At 47.8% G+C, this 26870-nt stretch overlaps 1 protein-coding gene across 3 annotated transcripts in view; it reads right to left on the reverse strand.

The window, feature by feature from the left end:
* The window catches only part of IGDCC4 (immunoglobulin superfamily DCC subclass member 4), a 79386-nt gene that overhangs the window by 17568 nt on the left and 34948 nt on the right, over positions 1-26870 (reverse strand). For 2 of the 3 annotated variants that reach the window (XM_010717579.3, XM_010717582.3), the window contains exons 4-11: positions 22662-22795; positions 9823-9957; positions 7293-7448; positions 6357-6767; positions 5672-5836; positions 4477-4614; positions 2918-3091; positions 2437-2670 (exon numbers count right to left, since the gene is read on the reverse strand). In XM_010717579.3, coding sequence (XP_010715881.1) covers positions 2437-2670; positions 2918-3091; positions 4477-4614; positions 5672-5836; positions 6357-6767; positions 7293-7448; positions 9823-9957; positions 22662-22795 — 1547 coding nt within the window. The remainder of the gene's footprint in view (positions 1-2436; positions 2671-2917; positions 3092-4476; positions 4615-5671; positions 5837-6356; positions 6768-7292; positions 7449-9822; positions 9958-22661; positions 22796-26870) is intronic. The other variant, XM_010717580.3, reaches the window with a different exon arrangement.

Genomic DNA, 26870 nt, shown 5'->3' on the forward strand with positions numbered 1-26870 from the left:
CAGATGTATTTCACTACATTCCATCATACATTAAATATAAGCAGAATAATCTAGTCCAGATCATTTCAAATCACTAATCTGGATGACTGTGTAATATATTCAATATGCTAAATATGTCGTTTCATTCAATTTTTCAAGGTGTTCATGTAGGCCAGATGCCATACCTTCCTCTGAGTGGGAAAACACCCTGATCTCCGGGGAGTCACTTGCAGAGGAATGCACTCTTCCTTCACAGTAATGTGGAAGACACATCAGATGCTTACTGTTTATTTTTCAGTCAGTGACGGCCCTGGTCATAACACACCATTACAAAGACTAACTGTAGAACACAGAAGCTGGCGAGAACTTCTCAGCAATAAGTTTCCCTGGCAATCCAGGACAACTTCCTTTGGGTTTCAGGGGATCATGAAATTGCTGTGTTTCTTCTGTAACTTTGAACAGCTGCCCACCTCTCTGACAGGATTTCAGCATATCTCCCCAGAGGAGACACAAAGAGACACCTTAGTGATGTCACTCCAAGGAGATATGGTTTCCTTCAGAGTTTAACAAGAGCACAGGAGAAAATATCTTCCATTGTTTCAGACAGCTCAAATAGAGAGAGCTGGGACATAAGCAAAATCAAGAAGCCAAATACCGGGGGGAAGAAGGATGAGGAAAAGGAAACTTGCAAGATAGAGAAAAGATGGTGGAGACAACTGGCACCAATTTATTAGCAAGACCAATTGGAGAGAGAATGAAACATGCTCTTGTCTCAACCTGCAATTTCAGCCACCTCACTTCTTCAGCAGCCCATCCCCTGAGGGCCAGTCTGGGCAAATCTCCCTCTCACCAGACAGCACCATCAGCAACTTGCACTGATATCAAGAGATATAGTGTTGCTTCTTACCCCCCTCCCTCACCTCCCACCTCTTTTTTTTTCCTCGTACTCTGAGGGATCTTAAGAGAAGTTTCCATTGCTGTGATTCCATGTGATGTGCCAGGAAGCCCCTCTGGCTGTTTCCCATCAGTCACATGCAACATTGTAAACTCTGTCAAGTCTGCCAGTCTGTCCTGAGACAGGTACCAGCTCCGCCTGCAGGACCCCCAAAGCAGATATAACCACCTGCCCTGGGGAGCTCTGTGCCTAAACCCTTCAAAATCCCAACCACTCCTCCTCCCTGCTCCATGCCCACACCCCTGTCTTTCACAGCACAGCCAGATTCTGACCCCTTTCTGTACTGTACACGTGCAGGAGGACATCATTCAGAAGGAATGGAAGAAACTCAAGACTTTCTTCCTGATACAATGATAGCTGATACACAACAGCCAAATCATAAGGAAACCATTAGGTCTTGACGGATGCCCAAATTTAAGGAAGTAATTACAGAAGAACAAGCAGCCTTCTCAGCATCGCCATGCCAGAGCATTTGGAACCAATTCAGCCCACTCCCGAGTCCCTCTGCTCACTGATTTGCCAGTGGTTTGAGCAGCACGTGAGGATGTTCACATGTGGTTTCCTCAGTGCAATAATTACAGACCTAAATTCTTCAGAGAAACTCGTAACTGTTAACACTCTCTGTGGCAGGATGGCTGCTGCACGACTGGAGTGCTGGAAACTCGCTCAGTGATGACACAAGCTGTTCTTCCAGGTGCTGCAGGCTGACCTTTACACCATGCATCACACATATGCTAGACACTCGCCCCTTGGTTTCAGCAACAGGCACAGATGAAGCATGAAGTGGGTGATGGAAGAGCTCTTAAGAAGCAGAATACTGCTTTAAGGACTCATCTGCCGTGATTCTTTTCATTCTCCATTCTGTATCAATCAGCAAGTCAATTAATTAGTACAATGAGATGTTAAAACATAATGTCTTATGGGAAAAAACAAAGGCAGTCAGCCCAGCAGGTAAACCTAACTGCAATGCAGGCTTGTTCTCCAGCCAGACACTCTCCTATCTCTTTTCCTTTAGGGGAGGTGGAGGAGAATACTGACCCAAAATTAGCATGCTGTGAATTAACCCTTATCTGCATTCTAGCATAGAAACATTTCAAAAAGCATGAAATTGTGAAGATTCTTAGAAATATATATAGCCAAGAAGAGATCACTGTCCTAACTAGTGATTTTAATCCAAGCACTCTCATACTGACGTAGCAGTGAACAATAATTGATTCATATCCTTTCATTAGTATATGTTATGTATACTGGTATAGTCCTTACTTAAAAATACAATCGGGTTTCATCTGTTTCTTTCTTCTATACTCTTCTTAGAATATGTCCTAAAATGTCCAGACCACAAATTATTTTGAGTGCTCTTAGAAACAAATTCAGGAAGGTGCTCAGCTCATATTGTCATGGACCTACACAGCTGTAGGCAAGGAGAGAATCCTGGGGCTGCCATCAAGCGTGAAAGTCAGACCCTGGATTTCCATACCTATGCTAGGGTGTAACCAGCTCACCTAGTCGAGTCAGTTCATACTGCTTCACTTTCTTCTTTAGCTTTATGGGTCCTACGTCCCAGCTCTCATCTTCAGCACCATCCAGAGGGCTTTCATCACTGGACTCTTCCTGGCCCACCTCCCGGTAGTAGAGTTTGTAGCCTGATATCTGGGCATGGTTGGCTGGGGGTTGCCATGTAATCAGGAGAGACTCCATCTTCGCTCGGACTTTTAATTCTGTTGGTGCAAATGGAACTAGAAGAACAAGAAAAAAAATGTTCAGTCACTTATCTCCACTACCAGCTACACATAGAAGGAGGAAAGACCCACTACCCAAGACATTCAGGGGCTGCTCAACAGAAAGTCAGAGGCAGGTGTTCTGCTCTAATCAAAACCAAGAGTATTCCCTAATGAACACAAGCATTTCTGGTTATGCCTCAAGTTCCCAATCTGAGAAATAACACCCTGCGTCCCCAACCCCCAGCAACACCCAGCCTCCTACCATGTGTCTGGTTGTCCCTGTCAGGAGTCCGATGCTGGGTCCACTCAGACGGGGCCCCATAGCCCACGCTGGTGCTGGCTGCAATGCGCACTTTGTACACTTTGTTGGGATGCAGCGAGTACAGAGTGATTTGTGTCTCATTTCCACCCACTTCAATGGAGTTAACCTGATCTGCTGGAACCAAGGTGACACCAGTGAAAAAGGGCTTTCCCAGTCAAAGTGTAGAAACAAACCCAGCAACAATCACATGGTCTACATGCACTCTTGCCACCAGGAAAATTGAGAACTGAAGACTGGGCAAAGCTGATATCCTGACTGACAACCCTTTTGTCACATTCAGAACTGCAGAGTGCCTTCAGCACCACTGAGCCTGCCTGGGGGCAGCTGTCAGAAACCTTGCTGCTGCTGACACAAGAGAAGAATGTCAGCACAAGCTGATGGGAACTGATGGCACTCACCGCTGTACTTAAATCGTCACCTTAATTTGAAGAGGAACCATCCAGCAGCCTTGCTTCTGTAAAATTCACAACCTCACCAATGCTACATTGAGGTTTGACTGCTCTGTTTTCAGCTTACCCAAATTCACAAGGAACATAACAGGAAATTTAAACTGAGAGTGACCTGAGATTTTAGCTGTAACAACTACTGGGTCTTGCTAGGATTCATCACGACTGTTGGTGGATGCACAGCTCTTGCTTTTCAGCTGCACTTGACCTAAGCTCAGCTGAGAGTGATGTCCTGATATGTAGCAGCATATTGCTGGGTGTGAACTCTGGACTGCAAATGTCTAAGGTTTTATGATCCCACAGAGGTGCATGCAGGCTCAAGGCAAAAAATAAAAATAAAAACAAAACAAAAACACAAGAGCTAGGAGTCACACTGCAGACTACTAATTCAGATAAACACACAGGAACATGTCCAGCACTTCACATTCCTCATTGTTCTCTTAGAAAGAAGCATAACCTTGGGAAGTGGAAGCTGCAGAGTTTTGATGATTTTAAAAGTGAATACCCAGAAACATTTGCAAAGCAAGCACACATGGAATCAGAACTGCATTCAGAACATGGAAGTGTTACCATCCCTGCTGAAGGCTTCTTAGAGTGGCTGACAATATAAAACCAGATAAAACTTAGCAACAGAGCAACACAACCTTACCAGGATACTTACATACAGATCATTGAGTAGTCTTGGTTTTAAAGGAAGCAAATGCATTCACCCTTCTTCCCCAGCTAGTACCAAGCTCTTCTCCCAAAATATAAAGCACACCAAAGGGCTGTTTATGCAAGCATTCAGGGGCAGCATAAACACACACCATCCTGTGGGCACTGGTTCCTCCACAACCACAGAAAAAAGCACCTCAGAGGAGTCCGAAGTGCACTGTAGCAGCACTGCTGTGACCACCACCAGCAGAGCCCAGATAAGGGAGGGCTGTTCTGCTGCTGGCAAAAATGGGTCCCTCCATTTTCAGTCTTGTACCTCTTCCCCTCAGCAAGACATGTTGTTAAAGCTGCTAGAGCAAAAGACAACCTTCCTCCCTTCAAACACACTTTTTTTCTTACCTTCCTTGATAGTGCAGTAGTCAATCTTGTACTTCGTTATCTTGCCATTACTCAGCTCCGGAGGAAGAGGTAACCACGTCACACGGATGTCACCAGGAGTCATGCTTGACAGGGACAGCTGAGGAGCAGCACTAGGAACTGAGAAAATGCAAAAGTAAGTCAGCAAAGGTAGTGACAGGACCTTGACACATCTCAGTTGGCTGGAGGCCACTACCTGGCACAACTGCTGGTGACAAGCTGTCATGGGGGATATCCAACATCCTACAGATCTCCAACAGCTCAGAGAACCAGAAGGAGCTTTCTGAGGAGGAGGGAAGGTGAGCTGCTCAACAGCTTCAACAGGCTGCTCAGAGCCTGCTGGCCACATCACACTGTGTTGCCACATCTAGGTGACCCTGCGTTAACTACAAACCAGGCAAGTTAACAGGCTGGTTAATCTGCCTGTGCGGTGTACCATGGAGCATCAAAGAGACACTAACTGACACTAAAGATACCAGGCTTCAGCTTGGTGATCCCCATCTCCTGGAGAATCACAGCTCTGTGCTGCAGGCAGCTTTCATGCTTTCAACTCAGCTTTTCAAGCTTCAGACACACACGTGTGAGACCATGCAGTGCTCTACATCAAAAGTATTAAAGCACACAATGCACCCCACAGCATAGCAGGGGCTTGCATGAGGTCTGCCAAAAACATTGCTTCTGTCTCTGTCCTGCAGTCTGTTGTGAGCTGTACATGTTCTCTGTCGGGCAGCAGTCCTTCTGGCACTCTGCCTTCACTGCTCAAAGAAATGCTACGTGATAAATGGCAAAATCAACACAAACTGACTCTTAAGCGACCCTACTTCAAGCCTGTTCCCAGCTCTACAAATTGTGATAGACATCTTTCTTCTGAGTTAAAATCATGTCTGGCCTAGCAGCAAGTTTGGAGCAATACCACATTACGTCAGTGAAAGTCCAGAGGACCTGAATGCAACAAGTCCCACTGTCAGCAAAGTCACTTTCATGCTCACCATCACCCAAGCCAATGATCAGATCAGGGTGGGTTTGTTTATTTCTACAAAGGATTTACAAGAAAAAGCTATAGGACATAGGTGTAGGCTTCCAGGAGTTGATACTATTCCCTACATCATCTTCAATACTCACCATGAAACAGGAAAGAATATCTTTTAGACACTAGTACCCATCTAATTCAACGCACCGTCCTCCAAGGTCTGAACAATTATGGAAGAGGAAGTCCGGCTGGCTCCAAGCTGAGAATACGCGACCACATAGAAGACATAGTTGGTGTTGGGTTCCAGGTCCTTGACTTGTAGTTCAGTGGTATCATTATTGACAGCAAACTGGTACTCCACGTTATCTGTTCCTAGAGTCAAGGAAACACCAATCAGCAGGTCAGTGAACTGCCAGGACACCGCAAGGTGCCACGAGTTGGAAGCAGAGACTTTCTAGCTTTTCTTAGTTTCTACAGTAACAGAACCTAGTTCCCAGAAAAAGAGTCTAGCTGCCACTGCAACTGCTTCCAGAAAGGGGAGAAAACACAACTTAGGAGATAGTTTGGGTAGTTTCCAAAGCATCTGGATGCACTGAAGCTCTTCCAGCCTTGTTGGAAGAGAAATGGGAGTACGGGAGTGGATGGAAGAGGTGTTGCAATCACCCAGCTACAGCAGCTTGAACTATCCAAACTAACACATCCAGTTCTTTGCCTTAAGCACAGTCCAACGACCCAGGGGAATTCCTGCCATTATAAAAGGCCCAATACTAAGGTGGGTCTCCTGTTGGTTTTGGAAGGATCTTCTGTGCCTAGAACCGGGGACACAGACCTTCATCCTTTATCACCACATCCCCGCAGCCACTGCCTGGTTGCACAGGCAGGTAACACCTACCCACAGCCCGCTGGTAATGTAACGAGAAGCCAATGATCTGCTCGCTGTTGTACTCTGGCCGCTCCCAGGACACTAAGACTGTGGTGCTGGAGAGGGAAACAGCTGAGACTTTCTTGGGAGCACTGGGCAAACCCTCCCGCACAATCACGGAGAGCTTGGCAGTGGCGCATGCCATGCCCAGGCTGTTCTCAGCCACGCACTGGTAGTAGCCAGCATCTTCCAGCCCGATCTGATTGATCACCAAGCTGCCGCTGCTCTGGACCTTCACTCGCCCATTGGAGAGGATGGCCTCGCCGTTCTTCAGCCAGTGAATGGTGGGGGCTGGCTCGCCCTCCGCCTTGCAGACGAATCGAGCCGTGCTGGCTCGGGTGCGCGAGATGGTTTCAGGAGCCTGGGAGATGCTGGGCGTAGCTGGGAGGAGAGAGGACAAATTAAAGCAGTAAGGAGGAGGGAAAGATAGCAGAGAAAATCCCTTCTCCTCCCCCCTCACTGCTATGTTTTATTCAGTAGCAGCTTTGCTTACAAGATAGGATTTGCCAGGCAGACTCTAGAGGCTTAATTTAGATTCTATCCAAAAGGAAAAATAAATTCCGTATCAATCATGCGCTGCATTCCCTGATCCTAGGCTGTTCTCCCTCCTGGATTCCACAATACTGAAAGTTAATTGCTGATACAGATTTCCACAGGGAAACCCTGGAGAACAGGAATAAGGCATAAAACGGTTCAGTAAATAGAAGGAACTAAACCCCAAATTAAAAAGGTTACATTCACCCCAAGAGCTATCCCAGCACAGGGCCTTCTGACTCTAACCTGGCTCCCTTCTTCCCCAGCAGGGGTCACAAACAACCTCGTGGAGAGCTCCGGATGCCAGAGCAGGTAATCCACGGCTACCTGGCAGCATTTCTCCCTGCAGCAGTTACTCTGCTCTCCACTCACCCAGGACCCGGAGCTCAGCCGCAGCTGTAACGAACTGCCTGGTCTGGGGTTTGTTAGCACGGCAAACGTATACTCCAGAGTGATGGGGCTGGCTGGAAGGAATGAGGAGGTTTGTCCGACCCAGCACGATCACATCTGTGGAAACAGGCTTTCCATCTGCAGGAAGAAACAAGCACAAATGCGGGAGGAAGTTCTAAGCAGAGACCCCAAATCCCAAACCCCAGCCCAAAGGAATATTAGTGCTGAAACATTCCTCAGCGCATGACTGAGCGTAGGTCAGCCCGAGTCAAAATTGCCTCAAGGTTTAGTTTAGCAATAATCAAAAAAGTCATGTTTCAAATCAAAATAATCTGTAGTGCAAAGAGTGTGCCTGGAATGAGATCCTCTAGGAATAGCACATTTGAGGGAATGCTGTGCTAGCATACTCTTTGGAAAAGCTGCCGGATCTCCTTGCTGACTCCCATGCACAAATGCACATCTCTCCTCATTGTGTTAATGCAAACGTCAGAGAATACTGAACTGCTAATGACTTGGGGTTCTTCCATCTTCTAGGTCCTGGAAGTGAACCCAAATTTAGGCAAGACAGCTTGTGGAGAAGAAGGAAGTGTCCTGAGCCAAGGGCTGGAGTTTGGGCAAACGCAGCATGGCCAAGGAGAGGCACAGCTGGGCAACCGAGAACCCAAAGCCAGCTCTGGCAAGAGTTACTGAGTTGAGAGAGCCTGCCAGTTTACACAGTATCTGCAAACATTACCTCTCGTCCCTCTCCAGCTGCAGATACATGGGTGTCTCAAGCAGCAAAACCTACATCACTCCTCTGCCCTCAAAGACTCAGCTGAATCAGAGCAGCTGTGCCTACTTAGCACCATCAGCAGGGAACAAAGCTGTGATCGGATTCTCTGCCCCCTCCATTTATTTCATGGAGCTTCAGGTGGCCTCACAGTTCAGTGGTTGCACACTCACAGGAGGAGAGAATCAGCACACCCCACTAGCACAGGAGCAGTCTGAAAATCCAACCCCAGATGGTAGCAATTAGCTGACCCCACCAGGGCTGGCAAGAGCCAAACTGACAACTTGGAGATAGAATCCTGTGTTACCTACATGACTAATCCTCCAGCAACCCAGCCTGCTCCTTACTCCTGTCTTCCTTGCATAACACAGAATTGCTATTGCAATTAACCCATCCCTTCCAATCTGAAGAGTCTATGCTGGAAAGCAGAGGAGAACAAGCAAACATTTGAAAATAGCAAAGCACTTGAATGCATGCAAGGAACTGCTTCAGCAGCCAGTTCAAGGAATTGTAGAATCCTTAGAGTTGGAAGGGACCTTTAAAGGTCATCTAGTCCAACTCCCCTGCAATGAACAGGGACATGCACAGCTAAATCAGGCTGCCCAGGGCTTGATCCAGCAATTCCCTTCCCATTTCTTTCCCTCAATTAATAAAAAATAAAAAAATCATAGCAATAATTAGCTTTGATAATATCTACTCTGAGCATCAGCAGTATCCAGTATTGCAAAAAATGGTGTAGCATGGGAAAAATGGTAATTTCTAATTGTGAAGCACACAGGATAAAACAGAAACATTGCTGCCAGAACATGTAATCCTCACTGATTTGATTTCCCAAGTTGTGTCCTGTGAGACTGTTTTTGCTCCTTTTTTGAAGGGAAGAGGAAATATTTGTGTACACTAAAAATCACTGCCTGTGGACAAGTCTGGGCTGAAGACCAACCACAATGAATGGTTACAGGGGAAAGGAGTCTTAAATCATGCGTCGGATTTGTGAAAATAACTGAGAGCCTTTTCTGGGAGAGAATCAATCCCTGAGCTGGAAATGGCCTCAGTCAGAGCCTCTGAAGCATTGGACGATGTGACACTGCTGAAGTGACACTTGTGACTCAGGCTGTCAGCTCTGTGTAACCTATGCCAGTCTGGCTCATTTGTACACCTGTAATGAGAACTGAGCATCTTCTCAGCTTCCCATTATGATGGGGAAAACAAAACCAGAAAAAAACGAAAGCCATTAATTTGAACACAGTAGGATTTTAGAACAAAAACCTCCCAGCAACACTCCCAGCTCACAGCTACTCCAATGATTAACAGATCTTATCCTGTTTTATAATCCTCCAAGATAATACAAGTTCTTTCTCCAAGGCAATGGCAGATTCCACAGAGTCCCCACTAAGCTCTGAGTCACCAGAGGAGTGGCTCAGGCCGGAGCCCATCTCACGACCTTTACTATTGCTCAAGCTCCTACACTGCGTATGACTACTTTAGATCCAAAGGCATCCAGACACCAAAACTTTGTATATTTCACAGGCCAAACAGATAGGAGGTGAATTGCGTGCTTTGTAACCTTCCCAATTTAATCAATAATTCCAGTTATCGAGGACATCCTACACCATGACTCCACCTGCATCATTAGGCAGCAATGTAAAAGGCCCTCATCTTGTCCCACTGATTTGTTTGCCTTCTAACAAGTTTTGAAAATGATTGCCCAGGTTCCTCCTGCTCCTTTCCATCCCTTGCACTCACCCTGCCGTATCCAAGAGACAAATGGGGTGGGATCAGCAGCTGCCATGCACTCCATCACCACGCTCTCCCCTGCCACCACCGTGGTGTTCTCCGGAGCAGCAATGATGGTGACATCTCCTCCTGCTGGCTGGGAACCTAATGCCAAAAACAAAAGAAAAGGCTGTTCTTCACTGGAGAAGTGTGTAGAGATGCACAACACACCAGACCCCGTCGTGCTCCCCTGTTGTCTCACGTGTGTTGTCTCATGCCTAGCTGGAGGAAAAAAATAAGTCTTGTTTTTATGTGACAGCATTGTTTTCTCGTAGGATATGAACACAGAGGAGCCCTAAAGATTTATTCTCATCATATCAACACCAGTAGAAGTTAGTATCAAGATTTTCTCATGGAACATAAGAAGAGTTTCAGCCCAGACTGTTCATCAGGTGTTGCTAATTTGTTTGTTAATCAGATGGCACTTAGGGACATGGTTTAGCAGGCATGGTGCTGATGGGTTGATGGTTAAACTTGATCATCTTCGAGGTCTTTTCCAACCTCTAATTCTAAGACACCACTATCCTCATGCACAGCAACTGCTCAGGACACAGCGTATCTTTTGCCAAGGCACTTTAAGAGTTCAGAAAGAATCTAACATCTTGGCTAAAGAAATTCTGATACCCAGACATGTGTTGTGAACTGCAACAAACAGAGGACAAGACTCAGTGCCCAGGCCTTCACCTCAGGGCACAGAGACTGACTCAGTCACTCTGCATCCGGAGGAGAGCACGCTATTTAGCTGATAGGTGCAAAGACAAATGGCCGACACATAAAATCAAGCAACATTTACATGAAGATTTATAGGCTACATTGCACAATTTCTTGAGAAAGGGATAGAGATTTTTTGCTTGAAATGAACCTTCTGTGTCTATCCACTACTGAGCAGAGGTCAAGGGAAGGTTAAGGAAATGCCTTTGCAGCGGCCAGATTTCTGTTGTCAGATTAAAACAATCAGAGCACGCTTGAGAAGACCAGACTGTTCATGACCTTCGACAGCAGCAAGGTTCTTTTTTCCCAGCTCTCCCAGAAACATTCAACTCTGAGGGACGCTGTTGTTGTTGTCCTCAGGAAGGGAGAAATAACTGCAGAGGAATCACGTAGCATGAGGAATTCCTGAGCCTGGTCCAGGTGCTCCCAGGATTGAGCAGAGAAAGCTGTGGGCAGCAAGTCCAACCAGATCAAAGCAGCTTTTTGCACCACCTGCAGTTAAGCCTACTGTATCAGGATGCTGCAGGGTTTAAAACAAAGAGGTTCAGGCAAATTCATGAAGGACACACTTACCAGGATGGTTAAATCAAAGCGCTCACTGCAGTCCCCAGCCCAGGATGTCCCTACATCTCCAACTGCCAGACACTGAGATATCCAAGGAAAGCACCATGCCCTCCTTGCCCTGTTTCTAATCTACTTGCCTTTTGTGGCTGCTATGCCTGCACACCGCAGCACCCAACATGTTGTGCTCAGCACATCTCCAGCCTCGCTGCCATCTGCTCAGCGCATGAGTCTTACCAAAGAGAGTTGGTATCACTGCGATTTTCTTTCAGCCCATACAGATGCGAAAGGAATTTCCATCTGTAGTAGGATGAGTATTAGAAGTTGTGAGTAGAATTGCCAAGGCAGAGCAGGGAGAGCAGGAGCCTGTGCTTGACCAGCAGATGGAAGCAGAGACCGAGGAGTGCCTGCAGCCCCCCCAGCTGGGGCCATGGCTGGGCACACCGAGCTGCACCCCAGCCCTGTGCAAACACCAGCAAAAAGAGCTGGCTGCACTGGCTAGGGCTTTGCTCTGTTCTATTACACTTGCTATGCATATCACTCACACTTGCAGATGCTTTCAGCCTAACAGCCATCACATCCAGCTGCAGCAGGACAACCTGGGGCAGGACGGGAGCAAGGAGTTATGTCAAAACGTGGTGGGTTCAGGGACCTCATCTCCACACAGGTCAGAGCCCTGGTCTCCTGCAGCACCAGCGCTGGGTTTCAGAAGTACTGAGCCAGAAATGGGCTAAATGTAAACCAGGCCTGAGAGCTTCCACAAGAGACACGTAAGCTGGAAGCTCAGAGAAATACAAGGTTCTTTAGAATGGCAGCTTTTGTTTAGCTCCAGTTCCAGTTCAGCAAAGCACTAAAATCCACAATTGGTCATCGGTCCTGTCCACAGGAACACACCAAGGGCTCACTGCTCTGACAGCATTAAGAGCAACTGCAGCCACAGGGACCTGCAGCTCAACCATCCTGGTCTGAGGCAGCCAGGAGTCAGGACTCAGCCTCAAAAAACCCAGTGGAAAAACAGTTCAGATGCCAGGTCTGTTTGTCACCGATTGCTACTGAAATCATATCACAAAAGTAAACAATCCTGCTTGCTTTTCCAGTACGTTCCTCAGTATGCACATGGATGAATGCCCCATGCACCTCTTACACGCAGGGGCAGCTCTCTCCAGCTTTGCATTTTGCAGCGCAATCCTGTAAGTCAAGAGCCCCTTAAACAGCATCCTTTAGAGCTCATTTTTCTCTTGCTATCTCAACAGGCCAGCTGGATAGGATGGAACTCAGGTTAACTGCTATGAACTGGGTTTGGTTTGGTTTGAAGAGTTCCCAAAAAGAGTACTCAGTAACCAGGAAAACCTCTGCTCAGGGCCGTATGACAAACATCAAGAGCAAAACCAACTTCAGTTTTTGTCTCCACTGCCACTGAAATAATTTCAGGTCAAGAGGGAACGCTGTTAGAACCAAAGGAAAAGGGAGCTGCAGTTTCCAAGACATCTTTCACTGCCTGAACAAAACAGGTCACTGAACACATCTGCACCATGCAGTCTGTTTCGGAGTACTAAAAGCTTCTACAGCGCTGCTATTTTAAAACTTGGGGTTTGAGATTCCTCTCCCAGTCCCCAGCTTTGTTTTGTCTCTCCAAGCGGCAGGGCTGCTCTAGGCAAAAGCTCTGCACAGCCCAAGGCACAAGCCGTGAATTCTTAGAAAAGCTCACCGTCACTGCTGCCTTTGCAGACTTGTTGTCCTTCTGAATCAATTTTGCTGAACGAGCAGAGCTCTGGGCACTGGGAAGTGCTGAGATGAAGGCGCTGCTCCTGCACATTTTGCCACCCTGTGTCCAAGTTTGTGTCTGCACAGGGAGACACAAGGTTGCCATCTCAGCATAAGGGACAAGACTTACTGACAATATGCAGAAATACTTCCAAGTCCCCTAGGTTTTCCTGTTCACAAGTGACTCAATGCAGCTGATTTTTCAGCATTTATGCATTTTTCCATCTTCCCATCACAAGTCAGCACAGTCAGGCTAAATTCAGGTGCTCCACTCCTTCACACCATCACTCACACAACATGGAGTGTAGCATCAGGTGCAGTGTAGAAATCAAATGGATGCAGCAAGGGGAGCACAGGAGGCTCTGCGCAAGACGCCCAGTATAAGAAACAGTTCTGTAGACTCTCAAAGAGAAGAGAGACTGAGCAGGGTTGTGAAGGGAGGCACCATGGGGAGCTGCTCGGGACAAAGCACAAAATGTTTATTTGAAGTTTGAGCTTGAGTTATAAAATACAGCAGCAATCCGAAACTCTCAGAGCCTACAAGCCGGCTCTGCCTCCAGAGCATCCATAATTCATCAGCTCTCTTCTCCCTCCTCCCCGCTTTTCTTTGCGCAGAGCATCCGCTAAGAATTCAGGCACAGCAACAGGAGGAAAATGGTTTCTGTTCAGCCAATTTGTGATGGTTGTTTGCAGTGACAAGAAGATGATTCTGGTCGGGAACTAACATGTCTTCTCCTGCTTCCATAAACACCCTGCCTCAGCAGAACTGCTGCAGGTGAAACATGACTTGAGTGGAGTCACATTCAGCTCTCAGCTGTCAGCAGTTCAAGAGTTGGAGACACCCGGTGATCAAGGAACAATCTTCTGCTCAGAGAACTTTCTCACCCTCTCCAGAGGAGGAGCATGAAACCTTATTCATCCCCGCAAATCTCCTCCGGGAATAGATCCTAGCACTGAGCAGCTGTTCATTAGGGAAAGTCAGTGCTGTCACTGCTGTTATTCTGCAGACAATAAAGGAGCAAATTACCCATTGCAAAGCACACACCTTCAAAAATGCAAGCGCAGTGTTTGCTGAGCACGACCCACTCCCACACCCAGCTCTCAGCTCACAGACCTCCTGGATCACACAGGGAGAGTGGTGACAGCAGCCACAGAAGAGAACAACATCCTCCACACCCATCTTCCTCCTCTGTTCACGCTGTCCTGGGAAGTTATCTGTGATTTATTTCTACTTCTGGTCTAGACCCAGAACAGTACAAAATCTCTAGGCAGGATGCTTGCCAAACCGTATACTGACACACTGATGTATCTGCTTTGGGGGCAATACCAGTGACATCAGGTCTCAAAGTTGAGCATGCAAGCAAGAGTTTCTTCTTTTGCAGCTGCTCTCACCTGAGCTCAGCACCACTTCACAGTAAGGAGCCAAGGGAGGACAACCCCAGTGGCTTTCAGAACAGCCTCAGTACAGCTCCTCACATGCCCTAGCAGCCAGGCTTCCCCCACACGTCATGAGCCAAGTGCTACCTCCTCTCCACAAAAGCAGCTCTCGCAACCACGCATCCTTTCCAAAAATTACTATTAGCTTCTCTGAGCCTACTCCTGCCCTTTTGCTACACCATTCCCTGCGGTTCTTTGCATCCAAGCTCTGTTTTCCTTCATTAGTGCATCTGGAGATGAGTAACTTTTGCTTTCAATACAACAGGCTCAGGAGCTTTTGGATATGCATCTCAGAGACTCAAAGGAACAACTCCAGTACTAACCACACCTAAGCACTGAGACTGCAACAGTCTTCCCACTGTGATCTAGCAGCACCAATGCCCATAGCTTCCATCACTAGAAATGTTCATTTCTTCCCTTCTCAGGGGCTGCAGTGGCACAAATCCAACATGGAAAAGCAGATGAAAAGGAACTGCTTTTTGCTTGGCTTGAGAGAAACAGCCCGGAAAAGGCTTTCCCCAGCTCCTAGTGCCCTGCATGGAGCTTGGGAGCACACGGTGACAGCCCAGACACCAGAGGGGCCAATGGGCACTCCTCCTTCATTCCTCTCAACTTAATACAACTGAGAGATTTCAGCCCAGGAACTGCTTGTAACCAGATGCCCAGGAGAGGCTGAACAGTGGCAAGTTTCCAGGAACTGCCCAGCATTTTTAGGGGGCTTTCTCCCACCCAAACCATGGAGCAATTGGAGTACAGAGCTTTATACATCCAGGGGATGTTCAGCTCTGCTGCAAAGCAGCCGGAGCGTGCTTTGCCCACCACTCCTCCTCCTGTAAAGCTGTCAACATTGGCTCTCTGTTTGCGTACACGCAGTTGGAACTGCTCTTCATTACGCCAAGAGGGACTGGAGCCAGCCAGACTGCACGAGGAATTCCTGCTTGCTTCCCCAGTGAGTGCTTGGAAGCGCCCACGTTTCGCTGCTCCGCGCAGGAGCCAGGCAAAATAAACAGGAGCTGAGAGCCCCACGGCACGGAGCGGCTGCCGACCAGCACTGGGGTTCTGCTGCTTTCCTGTTGGAGGCCTCAGTTAGCTGAGGGGCTGGGGAGCTGGGCCATGCGTCTACATTTGCAGAAGCCTGAAGATATACTGCATAGAGCTTTGAGAGGCAGAAGGCAACAAACGCAAGTGTTCGAGTGTCACTGATAATGTCAGCACTGCAGATAAAAACTATCATTTAATAAGCTTTTAACCAGTCCTGGCACCTTTTCATAGATCTTCACGTAAAACTCCTTGTCAAAAAGTCCCTCAGTGCGCATCAGGATTTAACCCCCAGGTCAGACGAGAGGTCTGTGAAAGAAAGGAACGCAGCAGCACTGCCTAGGGGTATCTGAAGCCCTTTGCAGAAGGCAGAGCAGCCCCCAGCCCAGCTCCCTGCCGTAACCCACCCCACAACCCAGACAGCTTAACCCAAACAACCCTGGGGCCCCGAGCCTGCCAGCCTCTGGGATTCAGCGGGAACATTCCCACATTTCTTTAACCATCATAACTGATTATACCAGCTCTGTGTGTAATTAAAGTGTGACAGAGGGGCTTCAGAGCAGAGCACAGGACACAAAGGCTGTCCTGTAGCTGCTTTCACCACCTAACAGAGATCCTCACAAGTATGGTTAGTTAGCTGACGACTGCTCTGTGCTAGGCAAAGCAGCCTGTCTCCATGTTTTGGCTCTGCCTTCAGGCTACCGTGCAGGCAAAAAACTTGCTTGTCTGCACCTGCCTAGCCAGAGCTGCAGGCAACATCACTCCTGGGTCGGAGGGGTCACCCCTGCACTGAGCACAGGAGAGAACACCTGTGGCAGAGCACGGGGTGGACTTGTCACATACCCTGACGCCAGCCAGCCCTTTCCCAGAGGGATTCTCCAGGAGAACATATCCAATTTCCAGGATGCTGCAGGCAAAACTTCCCAGAAAAAACAAGCTGTAAGGTAGGCAAAGATATTCTGCTACCTTTCCTGCAGAAAAGAGATAGAGACACGGTCAACAGAAGGCCTTTCTGGCTCATTCACACATTCACAAGCCCTGGAACGCCTCCTTTCTCAGTCAGCCCAGCTTGTGTTAGTGCCCGGAGCCATTTCACTCCGCTAACTTCCTGCCTGTGCTCAGAGGCTGACATTTCACAGGGACTGACACCTATTTCATCAGATCTATTTGCAATTCAGATCTACTTGCAACATTGGATCTATTTGCAATTCATGTAATCTGTACCTCTAGTGACAGCAGAGAGGGAACAGGCTGGAGGCCCCAGGCTGTGCAGAAGGACACAGCCTGCTTTCTTTGTCACCAAGGCTTGTGCTTTGTCCCACTCCTGCTGCCAGCTACGGGCACTCATGTTACCATCGTGCATGGCTTTGAAAAGAGAAATTACCTTGTGGTGTGGTCTCCTGATGCCAGGTATGCAGAATGCTTCCTACAAGCTATGCTTCAAACACACAACACACTGGGATCCTACAATAACACAGTCTGGCAGCAAATGACGACTGCCAACTTGGAAGGAAGAGCTAAAAGCAGATGGCTGCATCTGCATTAACTCAGGACAATGCAAATCTGTTTTTCTAGGAAAAGTCTGGAAGGAAAGCTGGCTTTCTACAGGGAAAGATCATTAGTGGTATCCATATTTTGTGTCAAACGGCTTCAGTTGGACACTTGCTGGAGTGCTGCAGCGATTCCCAATCTGTCTCAGGCAGTGCCCGAAGATAGAGTGCTCAGTAACACCACCTGCCCCGATCCCATCCCTCTCTTCTGCTTTTCACTCTCCTCCACAATTCATGCAGCACTGCTCCTCAGCTGCACTGGACACAGAGTTGGGCAAGAGCATCTCTTGCTGAGAACAAGGCCTTAGGTCTGCCCCACATCCAAAGAAACAGGACCACAAGCTTTGCTATGTCTCTGGACACTCACAGCATCCTCACTCGAGCTGTTAGGATACTGTAAGCACTGCAGGGCACCACTAACAGCCAAGGCTCTGCAGTAACACAGGCAATTAATAATTAACAAGTGCCATCAGGAACCCAACCACATCCACCTTGCTGTCCCGCAGCCCTTTGCAAGCTGCTGACCTAATTATTATCTCTATTCTTAGCTGCCTCCCAGGCTCAGCAGGCAGGTACAGCTGCTTTACATGCCCTGGGAGAGGCCAGGTGCAGTCCTATAGTGCTGCTGTGATGTGCCACAGGGATCCACCAGCACCAAAAGACTCCCAGAGGAGAGCTGGCTGCAGTCTGCAGCTTAAACACTGCTTCAGCCAGAGCCTTACCAAACACCAGCTCTTATTTCAAAAAGCCTCAGAAGTGCAGTGCATGTGGACTATTAAGAGCTGCAGGTGGAGAACAAGGAGGACTGCAAACCACTCCCAAATCCAGCCAGCTGCGATCTCTAGAGGCAGAGCTGCCTGTAACACAAGAGCCGAGCCAACCCCAAAAACTGCTGTGTGTGGGGGATACCAGTTTGCCCTCAGGACCTGGAAACAGCCCACCTATTCCCTGCCTCACATCTCTAGTCCTGCTCGATTATCCTTGACACCTCTGTTGCCACTCACTTTGGTGCCAACCCCAGGTTTAGCTGTTCTGCTTAATAGGAGGTGAGGGCTCTGAGTTTTCTATCAAACCCTCTGTCACCGCGGGCTGCTGGAGCTGTCAGAAGCACAGCATATCATAGCCCTGCAGAACTTCACAGACAGCTGATCTGAAATTCCCCCTCTGGCTCTCGGGAACAGGCTGCTGATGCTCGAGCTATGGGAAATTCTCTCTCGGCGACCTGCATGGTGCGATGTGTGCTGGCCCCAAACTGACCCCAGTCAAGGAAAGAGCTGGGTGTTTGGGTGGGTGTCTGCTAAGTGTCTGCACTAATCTTCACAAGTTTCACCAAAAATCTGTGGTCTCAGTCCTGCTCCATGTCTGCTTGAAGTCATCGGTATTGTGAGGCTCAGTAAAGGGAGACAGAATGAAGTTTGCAGTTCATCTTAAGCAGAAGGTCACTTTTAGTTTGCAGATTCATTTATTAAGCTAGAAGAGTGTACATCTCCTCCTTCATCTTGCCATCCTCTAAATTCATACTTACTATGGTTGGTTTAGCATCTTCTACTGCAAAGGAAGAATCAAGAGCATTTTTCACATCCAGCAGATCTGATGCGTGAACAGCTTCAGCTACCTGCAGAAACCTGAGCTGGGAAATGTGTGCAAACAGAGTCCTTGTGGGTTAGAATTTGGGATGCCAAATGCAGAGCAAATCCCTGCTTAAGAGCCAGAGGGAGAAGAAAACCAGGATGCTACACAAGAACAGAGACAGAGGACAATGCTCAGCGGAAGAGACAAGGAACACGGACACAGCAGTTGCAGACTGAAGCTGGGATACCCCCATCTACAGAGGAGAAGCTCATCACTTGTTGGCTGAATCAACAACTCGCAGTAAAGTGTTTGCTCTCCCCACGCTCCCCCTGCCCCATGTTGCACGGCACCCACATCCCAAGCTGCGAGGGGAGCACAGCGCGTGTCAGAAGGGCTCAGGCTGAGAGCCAACCCAGCATCCTGCACGTCATTCACACATGCAGGGACTGAAAACCCACTTGTGGTAACAGCACGTCTGTTTCTGCGAGGTGGTGGCCAACTGCGAGTGCTGCTCACTTCATCACCACCTTCCCAATGAGCCCCAAAGCTGGTCCAATCCTCTAGCTGTGTTCTCCTACAGCCTTCGGGGCAGAAGCCAGCCAGGTCCCAGCACCCAGAGCCTGGCTCTCCCTTAACACCCACAAATAAGCCACCGCAATAGGAACACCAAAGGAACACAAAATGCAAAGGTGTTTCACAGCTGCCTCCAAGCTCTGTCCCTGTTATCGTATTTCATACAAATGCTTGACTGAAAAATACATTTCCTGGGACACTGCTGCAGTAAGCTGCTACAACTGTCAACGTAAATGATGTTCTGCCAACGGCAATCTCGTGGTGTCATCTCTAATAACATAGTACTAAATCCCAGCTCAGGGAGGATGTGCTCATCTGTTGGAAGGCTCCTCGGGGGCCTACCACTGCAGCCCCCAGCCCTGCTGCATCTACACATGCAAATCTGTACTCCCCATTCCTGTGTTTATTCCAGTGCAGGCAGGATCACATGGGCATGGCTGTGCCCACTGTGACAACACTGCTGCACTGATGTCTTGTCCCAGGAAGGCTGCCTGGGCATTCTGATTCTAACCAGCCTGGTCTGGGACAAAGATATTTACCCAAGTATCAGCATGAAATGTGATCTGACGTTACAGCTGTGGTTACTCTACATGCACAAGTCAAGAATAGGGTGCACAAGGATACAAGAAAAAAGACATACCCCACCAGGTAACACATCAGCATCCTCCTGTGCAGGTGCAGCTGGATCTGCAACTCACCTGAACATGCAAATCTCCAGCACCACATGCCCATATTGACACATTATTTTAAGAGAGCAGCTTCAAGCCTATTACTGTAATTTCTGCCTCTGGAACAAATAAAGAGTTAAGGAGCAGATTCTCCTCTGTGGCACACTGTCAGAAAGCAGAGATGCCAAGAGCCCTGTCTTGCAGGACCATGCTTTGTTCATTCTGCTGCGGTGACCAATCTCTCACTGCAGAGATAAACACTGAAATCTCTAGGATGGAGCTGTGGGGTCAGGATCTCAAAACAGATAGCTTTGTTTTAAGCTCCTGTACTCTTCTCAGCCCAGAGCTCTGTTGTGATCCGAAGCTGCTAGGATGTTTACCTTTCTACAGGCATGCAGGCCATACCACAACAGATGTGGGGCAAAGAAACAGCACAAAGAGCCAACATTGTGCATAGCATGGAGGGGAGAAGCGGAGCAACAGGCAAAGCGACCTGCTGAGATCACACATCACGATGCCCAATCTTTTCTCCTATCCTTCCTTGAGATAGAAGCACCTGAAGGGTGAAGGGATGGCACTGCCAGATGGGCTCAGCACTTCATCTGCTGGGAGCAGCGGAGATCCAAGGGGAAAAATCCAAGTTATCCCTCTGCTCCTATTCCTACAGCAGGCTCTGTTTCAGGGCTGAATGGCAGAGGCCTGCTCTCCGGCTGCTCACAACACCAATTCTCCAGGGAACGTCTGGAAATTTGTACCATGAAGTCTGCACAGCCCAAACATCTGCAGAGCTCGCAGCCCGCCGCGCTCTGCTCTGCCTCTGCACGGCCGCTGACACACAGCGCAGCCTTCAGCATGTGATGGGGAAGGCATACAACCAAGGGAAATCACACTTTGGGGAGTGTTTAGTGGGGATTTAGCGTGGTAGAAAAGGGTTGTGCTAATTGCAGTCACTCCTGTGAAAAGGTCTTTAATAAAGCAGATGGAATAACTCCCATCCATCACCCAACAACAGGAACTGGGCAGAAGATCTACAGGGAAACAGATTCTTTTGCTACATACAGCCAGCTCAGCCCCGCAATGCCTGGCAGAAGTAGAGGCATGAGCAGGAGCTCCCAGGCCTGAGACCTGCCTACCCACTGCCAGTGGAAGCGTTTGCATTACAACCAGCACAGCCCTGAAGTCCACCCGGAGCACTCACAGTCATCACCACATGGCACTGTTTCGTTGTTCCTGCCAGCAGACATGGAATAGTTTGGCCTCTGAAATGCCTGAACAAGCAACTCAAGCAATACTAAATAGCTGTACCTTGAGCTTTTCTTGTTTTCTTTTCATTCTCTCACATCTCTTCTCCAGTCTCCTCCAGCCAAAGGATTTCTGCCTTACGGTTCGCTCCAACTACTACCAGCTACTTCCGAACAGGGAGTAAAAAACTCCTCAAGCCATTCAGGCATCCAGAAACATGCCTCTGATGGAGACATGCTGAAACTCAAAAGGATCAATACCATGCCAGTCACTGCTGGAGGAGTGTGCAGCCTGCACAGGTCACTACAGTTTCCCATCTGCCTCGGAGATACTTTTCCCCAATTATAAAAATCCCCAGAGATTTAACAGGCATGTTTTTCATCACTATCAGCTCAATCTGGTGAAAAACTCAACCTCGCATATTTGTTTTTGCAGCCAGCGGGTGGTGTAGTGCTGCAGAAGCGAGATTTGGGCGAGAACTCCAGGCAGAAATCTGCTCAGCCGGCTGCTGCTCCAGAAGGAACACTTCCCATTTAACCTCTTCCCTTGCCTCCATTTGCAAAGCAGATTAAACATTGCAGAATACAAGATGCAATTATGCTGAACAAGTTACGATGCCAAGGACAGCACATTCACCTTTGTAGCTTGATCAATATCACTTATTGATATCAAACCAGACCCAATGGCAGAGCGGTCTCTGGAATGTGGAACTGCCCATAGCAAATGCTCTCCTTGCCTCTGAGCTTCATTAAACACACAGAGGATCTGGCAGTGGCTGACAATTAGATACAGAGCATTCAGCTGCTCATGAATTCTCTGAAGATTCCATACAGATTACCTCCGTGACACAATCCATTGATCAGAGGTGTATTCTCAGGCTCCACAGTTAATTACACTCCCTGCTGATGGATGAACAGCAAAGCCATCTCTGTGAAAATACACTGGTAGCAGAATGCCAAGCAAAAAATCCCTAAACAAAGACAAAAGGAGCTGGGAAGCATTTCAGAGCTTTCAAGGTGAAATCTGCCATGTAAACAAACAGGATTCAGCACGAGCAGCAGACCGACGTGGCCGAGAGACACCATCCAGAGAGCAGAGACAGCTCAGCCAGACCTGGTGATCTCACCCACTCGCAGGATGAGGCTTACACAACACTGGGAAGTATGCAGGGTCTGGAGACCCCCTGCACTAAGGCTCTCAGCTCCCTTCCCCTGCCCAGACTTGCCCACCATGCTCTTGGTTTACAGAGAAAAATGCACACAGAGGCTGAGGCCCAGAAAGGGAAGCAAAGGACAGCTCACATGCAAAGCCCTGCTCAGTCTGCGTCACCTGCAGAAATCCCAGATGAGGGTGTTCCCAAATGGCACAGAGATCTCTGGAGCCTCCCCACAGCTTGGCAGTGAGCCAGCCACATGGACACAGTGCTAGTCCGTGTCAATGTACTGCTCCTCTGGAGCAGCTTGCTATGCAATCTGGGTAGACACAGCCCTGCTAACTATTCCATCCTCTGACTGCTTCTTTTGCTAGATTGTGCATCTTGCTCTACACGTCATCTTTTGCTCATCTTCCACCTTGCTATCACACACGACTTCTCAGCACGCACACAGAATCATCACAGAATGACTTGGGTTGGAAGGGACCTTAAAGATCACACACCAGACCGACCTGTCCCTGCCAGCACCTCACAGCTCACCTTTCAGGACACTGAGAACTGCAGCGTTGCTGTAGCGCTTCCGAGCAGCATTGCTGGCCACGCAGTGGTACACCCCAGCATCACTCTCCTGCACGTCAACAATCTGGAGCACACCATTTGGAAGAGTTACAAACCTGAGTGAACAAAAGGAAGAGCATTAGACACGATATGCCTTGCCTGAGCTATTCATCAGCTCAAAGCCCTTTTGTCCCTGCCTTTTCTCCTTCAGAACTATCACTTGCAGGTCCTGGTAACCACAGCAGAGTATAACTGAGGCATCCCAGTGGCTGAAAGAATGAATGGTTCTTAAAAAGAAGTTGTTACAGACCCATCCATGGTTCTGGGGCCTTCAGAAGATAGGATCAGCTTCTGGGAGACTCGGGCTTTGCTGATACAAACCAAATGCACAGCAGAAAATAACGTACACACACATTCCTGCCTACAGACTTGTAGATATCTAAGTGTACCAGTGCCTTTGCACAGAGTCTGCTGCGAACAGCCTTAGCACTTACCTTTCACAAAAGGTTGGTAGCCAGAGGAAAAAAACACTGCACAGAATCTTTTTCCTGCTGCACCTCAGGTACACACATGGACCAAATGACACACAGATGCACCTTCACAGCCCAAAGCAGCCAGGACAATGCTCCTGCAGTGAGCAGCTGCCTGAAACCGTGCCATTCCCGGGTTGTGTTGATTACTTTTGTTCTCACAAGAGCTCCTGGCTTTCACAAGCTGGCAAACTTACACCCAGGCATTCAGCATCTCTTATTTACCCATGGGGTGCTACTGGGGAACACCTCCAAGGAGTGCAATGGCTACATGGCTCACAACACGAACACAATCCTTGCTGCATTATACTGAACAAAGCAGATGATTAGCAATTAGCACAAAAGTAGGAGCTGGTTGTCAGCATCTCCATTTTCTGCCTGGATTCCTAGATGGCAGCCTCTTTATTCTTGAATGCAAGGCGCAAAGCCTACGTGATCCTTTTTAATTATATATGAGATCCATTTTTAATTGCAAACCTCTATAAACAGAGCTGCTGAGCTTTGACAGGCAGCTCTAGGTTATCAGTCTTCATTATGAAGAGGACACATTCAAAGGCAATTGCTAAGGGGAGAGACAGCAGCTATTCCACAGCAATAGCACAAAGACAAGTTACAGCCATGAATGCCAGCCCTTTTATCCACAACAATTCCTGAAAGTAGCCCTGATATTAGCAAATGTGGTTCTCCAGGTGCTGAGCCCAGCTGGAAGGCCAGGAGCATGGAATCAAAAGGACCTTAGGAGATGATCCACCCCAAGTTCAAGACGTGGTCACCATGAGCAGCTCATCCAATCCTGCAAGGCCTTAAATTTCTAGCAATGGAAATGCCATCCCTGCCCTAAGCAGTCTGTTCCAGAGATTAATATCCCCCACTGCAAACCTAGTGCCCAGCCTGGACCTCAACTGCCACAGTTCTGAGCTCTTCACTTCTTTGTCTTCTGCACAACAGACAGAGAAAACCTAACAGAGCTCCTCTCATCACTACATGCACCATCCTACAGCCTGATTTAAGAATACAGACCTACTGAAGCTTCCCATATTAGCAAGGGCAACTGTCCCAGACCCCTAAAGCCTCAAGCCATGCTCTTGCACTGTTTCCAAGATACTTTTCTCAGGATCAAGTTCCACAGTCCCTAGGAGGAGTCGTGGTACCCTGAAAACCCTTATAAGGATGCCTCATTAGGACACAAAAGGAAGAAGACAAATATTTGCATCCTCTCAGCACTGGAAGGAAAGCTTCCCACTGCGATTGTATTTATTTTTGTCGTGCATCTGCTCTTTGAGTCTGTAATTAATATCAACATATTTCAAGCACTATGCAAAGCAACTCACAGCCACATGAAAGAGACTCCAATTCTGTATCATAGAATCATAGAGGCTGGGAGGACCTCTGGAAAACCATTTACAGCCTTCTCATCTACAGCCTTCTCCCTCTGGGGTAAGGCTCTGGTAGGCCAGGCTGCTCAGGGCCAAGGTCAGGAAGGTTCTGAACATCTCAGAGGATGCCCATGCTTGACCACCCTCGCAGAGAAGAATTTTTATCTTACATTTAAACAGAATTTCCCAAATTTCAGTTTGTGCCCTCTTGCCTCTTCCACTGGCTCCTCGCTCTTTCCTCCTCATGTAAGGTATTCACACACGTGGATGAGATCCCTGCCTGCCACTCATTCCCCACCCTGTCCCGGTGCACAGGAGGGGACACTTCCCTGTATTGAAGCCTCCTAGGCTTCAATAGAACCCATTTCTCCAGCCTGCCCCAGTCAGGCAGCCCTACAAGTATCAGCCCTTCTATCTGATTTCTAACACCTGGAACTTGCTGAGGGTGAGCTCTGCCCCACCATCCAAATAATTAAGGAAAATGTGAAACATAAAATGTCCAGAAGTGCCTTCAAGCTATTCTACAAGTTTACAAAGCTTCTTCAAGCTCTTTGTTATCCTACACTGTACTGTGCATATAGCAGAGAATATTCTAGCATTAACAGCCCACTTCCCTTTCTTACCTCTCCCCACTACACTGCTGCCAGATACTGACTGCAGATCATGTGATCTGAGGTACACGTTTATGTGCAGACCCCTAAAGATCTCCATTTTTTGCAAGTATTCATTTTGGCTCTACAGAAAACAATCAGCAAATTGGAGCCCAGTGTGAAACTCAGCCAGACAAAAACAGAGAAGAGATGATGCCAAAAGCTGTAGATACGTCCCAAAGCAACTACAGTCCAGAGAAATCCTGCAAGCTACCCCTCAGCAGCTGATGCAGATTTAAGACTTCTTCTTTAAAAAGTATTTCAGAGCCAGAATTGCAAAATAATTCTGTCTTATTTCTATGCAGAAATTGGATTCTGTCTGAACTTCAGCAGGGTGGGAAAGATGTTTTGAAAACATCCCTAAACAACCCAAAAAGTGAAGAAGTGCTTAAGCATTTTTTAAGCTAAGCCTTCAACACGTTCAGAGTGACACCACACTAGAGCCTGTGTGCAAGAGTGACATGAGAGGGGAAAAAAAAAAAAAGAAGTAAAAAAAAAAAAGCTATGATCAGTTTTATCAGTTTCCTGTGCAAGAGCATTATCTGGAAGGCTGCATCTACAGCCCCAAAGCTGATGTGTGCGTACATCTAACGGTGCTGTTTCAGAATACGAAGTCATCCCCCTACCTACCCAAAGGACTGCACCTTCACAGGCTCATCAGATGTGTGCACAGGAGGGAGTCCCCAGGAAGCAGAGGCTGTCCCCAGGCCTGGTCGCTCGGCACGGTGGGGTGAGGATAACAGAGGTCTGGTTGGCAGCCAGCGTTTCCTGGAATTCGCTTAATTCCTTCAGAAGCCGGTTATATTAAATCCAGCAACAACGAGACAACAAGAAAGCAAATCCTTCTGAAAAAGCGTATTAGCTAAAACATGATTTAAAAGCAAGATCTGCAGCTAGAGATTATGCTCTGGATTTTACAAGGAAAACAATTTTCAGGCTGCCCGTGTTGAAAGCAATCTCCGAGCAAGTAATTTCACAACATCCATCCAGCTGTCTCATTAAAAAGCCATTGCCCTATCTACGGCACACTTCCCTCTGCCATCCCTTCTTTTGTTTTGTTTTGCTTTTTTCCCTTTGCTTTTTTATTAATTAATTTTTGTCTCATTACAAAGCAATAGCTTTGTATGAACCCTAGACCCCTTAGATGCCACTCTTCAGACTCAAGGATGTAACAGAAACCACTTTTTGTTCAAAAACTATTTCTAGATCTTACATCCCCCTCTCCTTTCCATCCTCTCTCCCACTCCTGGCTTAACCTTCTTGGGAAAAACAGCTCCTTCTTCAGAACAGAAATAAGTTTTTGGAAACTAAAGGACAACGTGATCACTGATCCCATGCAGGGATGATATCACAGATCAGCTATTACCCAGCTTATGATTTATTCCCTTCCCTTGCCTGTAACTGTCTTTCATTTCTAAAAGCAACTTTCATGCTGCAGGACTCTATCTTTTCCCCTAAAAACAAAATGTGGGGTTTTGAACTAGATGACCCTATACATAGGAGTAAAATAAGTGGAAAGATCACTCAGGTTACTGAGCACACACAGAGCTCCAGAGGAATCATTAACACCAAGACGAATCTGGGTGAGAGAACAGTGAAGAAAATGACTGGTTCTAAAATCACTACTGAAACTAA

The sequence above is a fragment of the Meleagris gallopavo genome, chromosome 12, assembly GCF_000146605.3.
Source record: "Meleagris gallopavo isolate NT-WF06-2002-E0010 breed Aviagen turkey brand Nicholas breeding stock chromosome 12, Turkey_5.1, whole genome shotgun sequence".
Taxonomy (NCBI): Eukaryota; Metazoa; Chordata; class Aves; order Galliformes; family Phasianidae; genus Meleagris; species Meleagris gallopavo.